The sequence below is a fragment of the Arachis ipaensis genome, chromosome B08, assembly GCF_000816755.2.
Source record: "Arachis ipaensis cultivar K30076 chromosome B08, Araip1.1, whole genome shotgun sequence".
NCBI classification, from domain to species: Eukaryota; Viridiplantae; Streptophyta; class Magnoliopsida; order Fabales; family Fabaceae; genus Arachis; species Arachis ipaensis.
In genome coordinates this window covers 14,836,013-14,842,316 of record NC_029792.2, presented here as the reverse complement: position 1 = coordinate 14,842,316, position 6,304 = coordinate 14,836,013, and the positions used below count along the sequence as shown (strand labels likewise).

General features: G+C 33.2%; 1 protein-coding gene across 2 annotated transcripts in view; it reads left to right on the top strand.

Annotated features, from left to right (window-relative positions):
- Positions 1–3,994, top strand: part of LOC107614487 (putative anthocyanidin reductase) — a 5,301-nt gene extending 1,307 nt beyond the window's left edge. Inside the window, exons 2-6 of one of the 2 annotated variants that reach the window (XM_016316685.2) lie at positions 1,922–2,089; positions 2,169–2,389; positions 2,736–2,895; positions 3,192–3,402; positions 3,479–3,994. In XM_016316685.2, coding sequence (XP_016172171.1) covers positions 1,922–2,089; positions 2,169–2,389; positions 2,736–2,895; positions 3,192–3,402; positions 3,479–3,632 — 914 coding nt within the window. In that variant the 3' untranslated portion in view covers positions 3,633–3,994. Of the gene's footprint in view, positions 1–1,921; positions 2,090–2,168; positions 2,390–2,729; positions 2,896–3,191; positions 3,403–3,478 lie in introns of both variants that reach the window. The other variant, XM_016316684.2, reaches the window with a different exon arrangement.

The following is a 6,304-nucleotide window of genomic DNA, read 5'->3' as shown; positions in this document are numbered from 1 at the left end:
TTGTTAATAATTGATGAATGATATGAAATATTAAGTTACTACATACATGATATTTAGCATGTCTAATTGGATATGGTCAAATATATTTATGAAAATTTATCTATTATTTATTGTTGTTACATTATTATATTTGGGATTAGAATTTAATTATATAATTGATAAAATAGACTAAATTAATAAATTTTTGTATACATATTTAGTCAACATTTAATTAGACATGTTAAATATCATGTAAATTATTAATTAACATTCCATGTCATCAATCACGGACAGATAATGTTAATAGAGTGATGAAAGACAAAAACAATTAATTTATAATCTTTGAAGGATTAATTTAACTGATAAAATTTTTTAGGGACAAATTTAAAAAATAATCTATTTTTTAAAGACTCATTTAACATTAATCCAAAAATAAATTTAGTCTTTTATAAAAATTAAGAACTTATTTAAGCCATAAATAAAGTTTTAAAGAATTCAAAAATTTAGCGATGAATTCATATATAGGTTCTTAAAGACAATAAAGTAATAAATAAAGTCTTACTAAAATTTTGTGATGAATAATTATAGGTCCTCAGAAAAAAAAATTAGTATTAGACATATTTCATTCTTTGAACCTATAAATCCACTTTTACAATTTTTTGACTATTTATTTAATATTTTGTCAACAGCTATAAAATATATGGTTTAGGCCTATGATAATTGTGACAATTATCCTATTGCAAATTATATAAGTATAAGGAAAAGTACAGGGAATTAAGTGTTCACCAGTCAAGAATTAAACAATTTAATTAATAATGATTAATTTTAAATTATTTTTTTAAATTTAAAATTTGATTAATTGATATTAATGAAATTTTTTAATCAAAATTTACCCTAATTTATTTTCACTTCTATTCACCATTCACCACACAAAACTACAAATCCTAATTCCTCTTCCCAATGTCCTACGCTGCCGCGGTTTTGTCCTCGCACGGCTAGCGTCGCTGCAGCACCATCCTTGCGTGCTATTGCCGGTCGTCCTTATATCCTTCTCCGCCACCTCATCTGCCGTTTGCGCAGAAAAGACAGCCACCATTGCGCTTCTACTTCATCCTCCTCGCGTCCCATCGCTTGCTCGACGCACCCTTGCCGCTCGCGACTCCCCATCGCTCGCCACTCGCACCCACGACTCTCCATCTGTCGTGACGTAGCTACCACCAGGTCCCCATTCGCGACGTGCGATCAACTACTTTGATCCATGGCGACTCCTTCACTCGTCGCAACACGCCACCGCGAGTCCCCCACTGTCTATGCAACGCCGTCCAAGACGTCGTTGCCGGCCACCCTGCGGCTCTTTTTCTTCTCCTCTTATTTGGTTCTGAATGATTTTTTTAACTAGTTTTTTATGTTTCTTTTTTTTACATTTCGGATGATTCTTTTTATTAGTTTTCGATGATTCTTTTTCCTATGTTTTGTATGTTTTTTCTTATTGGATGATTCTTTTTTTTTATGTTTTGTATGTTTTTTTTCTTAGAATTTGGATGATTCTTTATCTTATGTTTTGGTGCTTTTTGGTTTTTGGAATTTCAAGATTTTTTTTGGAAATAAGAATTAGTGTTTGCGTAATAAATGGTAAAAGGTGAATTAGAGTAAGAAGAGGCAATTAATAATTATTAATTTTGTATCTTTAAAAAAAATTTAAATAACCACTAATTAATGACAATTAATATTATTAATTAGTATAGAATATAATTCAAAAATATTTGTTGATTTATTGTTGGCTAGTGCTCTTGATTCCTAGCATTATTGATTATATAATCATTAGTCATTACACTTTTCTATACGAAAAAAATATGTTAATACTTTAATCTTTGTTGAATTTTTTATCCCATATAAGATTAAATTAATTAATGAATATTTTTTCCGGCTTCTAATGCAACAGAAAAATCACTACACCTAATGTCAGTGTGGGGTGGAGGTGACCGATTGAGATTGTTCAAAGCAGATTTGAATGAAGAAGGAAGCTTCGATGAGGCTCTAAAAGGCTGCGATGGTGTTTTCCATGTTGCAGCTTCTATGGAATTCAACGTCGACGACAAACAAAACATTGGTAATTAATATCATAAGCAATGCTTTAACCTTGAAAGTTGATAAGACAGAAATAATAATAACGAGAACTTGCACTGCAGAATCTTATGTTCAAGAAAACATAATAGACCCTGCAATCAAAGGAACCTTAAACCTTCTGAATTCATGCTTGAAGTACAAGAATTCAGTGAAAAGGGTTGTGTTCACATCTTCCATAAGTACCATAACTGCCAAGGACAATGATGGAAAATGGAAACAAACAGTTGATGAATCTTGCCAAGTACAACCCCATCATGTATGGAACACACAAGCAAGTGGATGGGTAAGCACTTGTTTAACTAATAGAAAATTTCTTATTTATGAAGCTTCCAGTAATTTTCGACTTGAATTCTTTAGCTTAGTTTAATTATCAACATGTAATGTCTCTTTTAGTAACGTTTGATTATTCTATTATGACAGACTGGATTATTCGTTTGTGAAATGTTTTGTTATTCTATTTGTAAATCAACATATATAAATATATACAAATACATATTGGTTGATTTTTATATTTATACATAATTTTGTTGTTCAATTGTTTTAAATAAGAGGTAGTAATGGTTGGGTTGACTTTTGTTACATTGTAACGAAATTGACTAAGTGGTTGTGTGTTTTGGTGCAAGTGTCAGGTTTATGCACTTTCAAAGCTTCAAAGTGAAGAAGCAGCATTTAAATTTGCAAAAGAGAACGAAATTGATCTTGTGTCAGTTATAACAACCACTGTTGCAGGCCCATTTTTCACGGCCAATGTACCTTCCAGTCTTAAAGTTCTTCTCTCACCAATTACAGGTTTAGTTTCCCATCTATTTTACATGCATATCAAGCAACTAATTCACCAGAAAATTCAACCACCTATTTCCATGTTACTCAGTATTCTATTGACCCTTTTGTCTGTCTATAAGTGAAAGAAAGCCATGGTTATGATATTTCTCTTTAACACTAACTACTTCTCTCAGAAAGCATTGAATACATGTGCTAAGTTGTGTGCATCATAACATGAAACATATAAAATGAAATTTGTACAATAGGGTAGGAATTTACTTAGGTTATTTATCATGTGACAATGTTTGACCATATATATATAGGTGAACCTCAATTTTACAAGATATTAAATGCTGTGAATTCAAGAATGGGGTCAATAGGTTTGGTTCACATTGAAGACATATGCAATGCACACATATTTCTAATGGAGAATGACAGAGCACAAGGTAGATACATATGCAGCAGCCTAAGTTGTCCATTGTCAAAGTTGGCTAATCTTCTTCACCAACACTATTCTCACCCAAACATCAAAAGGTAAATGTTACCCTCATTTTCTATAGTAATCTTTCTTTGCTTTTATTAGGTGCTTATGTTGTTCTTATATATGCAGGGTTGCTGAGAATAATTATGACAAAGTTCCTTGTGAGATTTCCTCAAACAAGTTAAATGATCTTGGATTTAGCTACAAGCATGGCCTTGAAGATATAATCAATCAAACAATCATGTGTTGTTTAGATTATGGTTATTTACCTCCTATTAGCTAATACAGTCTCTCAATACTATTATTGTACATGATTTTGTTGTAACAAAATCCTGGAATCTTGTCCACAAATTATAACTTACTGTGTACTTAAAACCCTCTAAGTTTGAATAATTAATGTCAATTATGGTGGCCATGGTCCCGGAATTTTTCAGCGCGTTATCCACGGCGCAATTGCATCGACCGGAGGGCATTGATGAGTTCAAGAACAGAGAGGAATCTATAATTGCATCTTATCTGATTCAACAAACTTTTAAATGCTGGTTGGTCCATGTTGAGTTTGTATAGTAAGAATAAATGTAAAGGTGAAGAACCTCTTGCATCTTGATTCTGATAAATTAATTTGAGTCTACAATGTGAACCAAAGACTATGTTACCTGAGATTAATTAAACTTTGAAGACAATTCGATGAAATAATTTATTGTAATTAAGCTTAAAAGTCACTTTGAAAGATACACATAACTAAGTGTTGTTGAATCATAATAATTGTTCAACAAGCTGATTTTGTTAATGGAAATCAATGTGAGTAATGAGCATGAAAAATTAAGAACTTAATTCAGATTATACAGCAAAAGTTATAAAGTTGGACGCAAAGTTCAATTACTCATTTAATTTGATCATTTGACCAACAAAATCATTTGACTTGAATTGGAAATGTAACTCGTTAAATATTCAATTTGATTGTTGAAACATCATTGCCTACAAAAAATAAAATGGGTCGGTCCAAAGGCTAGGGAATTGAATACCTTCGAGTTCAAACTTTAGTAGATAAGCAGTGGAAGAAGGATGTAATGGATATCAAGAGAGTGGATGATAAGATCATTTCTATTAAATTTGTGGTGGAAGGAGATACTTTTCATGTAATTAGCGCTTATGCACCGTAAGTGGGTTCGGACAAGCAATGCAAGATAATGTTTTAGGAGGATCTAGAGAGTTTGGTCTAAGACATACTTTCGAGAGATAAGATTTTCTTAGGAGAATATTTAATAGCCATGTTAGAAAAAATGTGACTAGGTATGGAAGTATTTACAGAGGTCATAGTTTCGGGTTGGTCAATATCGATAGTAAAACTATTTTGGACTTTTTCTCAACCTTTGACCTTCTCATCGCAAATACATGTTTTAAAAAGAGAGACGAACATCTTACAACCTATAGGAGTGACATGACAAGTTCTCAAATCGACTTCTTCTTGTTGAAGAGAGTTGACCGAAAATTTTCTATTAATTGTAAAATTATTTCGGGAGAGAGTTTAACAATACATCATAGGATAATCGTCATGGATTTTCACGTTGAGCAAAAGTTGAGGAAAAGACATTATATGGAGAACCCAAGGACGAGGTAGTGGCGGATGAAAGGTGAAGAACAAAGAAGCTTCCTAAGACGGATAAGAGAAGAGGCAAAGTGGGAAGAGGATGGAAGTGCGGAGGAGATAGAGGGAGATGGCAGAAGTTATTAGAAAAACAACAAAAGAAAGTTTTGGTGAATCTAGAGGGATAGGACCAAGAGACGAGGAGTCCTGGTGGTGGAATGTGAGTGTACAAGAAAAGATAAAGGCAAAAAGCGAGTGCTTTAAAGAGTGGTTTTTGTGCCGCAATGCAGATAATTGAGAAAAATATAAGGCGGCTAAGAAAAAGACAAAAGTGACTGTAAGTGAAGTAAAAACAAGAGCATATGAGGGTCTCTACCAGTCTTTAGGCACGAAGGAAGGAGAAAAATGTATATATAGAATCGCAAAGAGCCGTGAAAGAAGAACGAGAGACTTGAATCAGGTTAAGTGCATAAAAGATAAAGACGGAGAGATTTTGGTTCAAGATGAGAAAATCAATGAAGGTGGAAGAGCCACTTCTACGAGTTATTTAATGAAGGACAGAAGACTCTTCCGAATCTTGGTCGGTTATGCACGAGTGAAGAAGATCAAAATTTTGACTACTATTAAAGAATTCGAGACTTCGAGGTAAAAGAGGCTATAAAGTGGATGAAAAATGGTAGGACAGTAGGGCCCAATAATATCCCGATTGAAGTTTGGAAGGGCCTTGGAGAGAAAGACATCAGTTAGTTAACTAAGATGTTTAATGAGATTTTAAGGTCAAAGAAAATGTCAGATGAGTGGAGAAAGAGCACATTGGTACCTATCTACAATAATAAGGGGGATATACAGAGTTGCAAAAATTATAGAGGGATAAAACTCATGAGTCATACCATGAAGTTATGGAAAATAGTGATAAAACGGAGGCTAAAACCAATTTAATTTTATGCCAGGCAGATCCACCACTGAAACTACATGCCTATTAAGAAGGATGATGGAGAGGTATTATAGTAATAAAAGGGATCTATATGTGGTATTTATTGATTTGAAAAAAGCGTACGATAGGGTGCCAAGGGAGGTCTTATGGAAGGTTATGGAAAGGAAGAAAGTAATGATCACATATATTCGTGCAATTAAAGACATGTATGATAGGGATACAACTAGTGTGAAGACTCAAGGTGGTGTAACTGAGGAATTTTCTATTGGTATAGGATTACGCCAGGGATCATCCTTAAGTCCATATTTTTTCACATTAGTTTTGGAAGTACTCACAAAGCATATCTAAGAGCCTATGCCATGGTTCCTGTTTTTTGCCGATGATATCATTCTTATGGGAGAGTCAAAGGAAGACCTAAATAAGAAGTTGGATT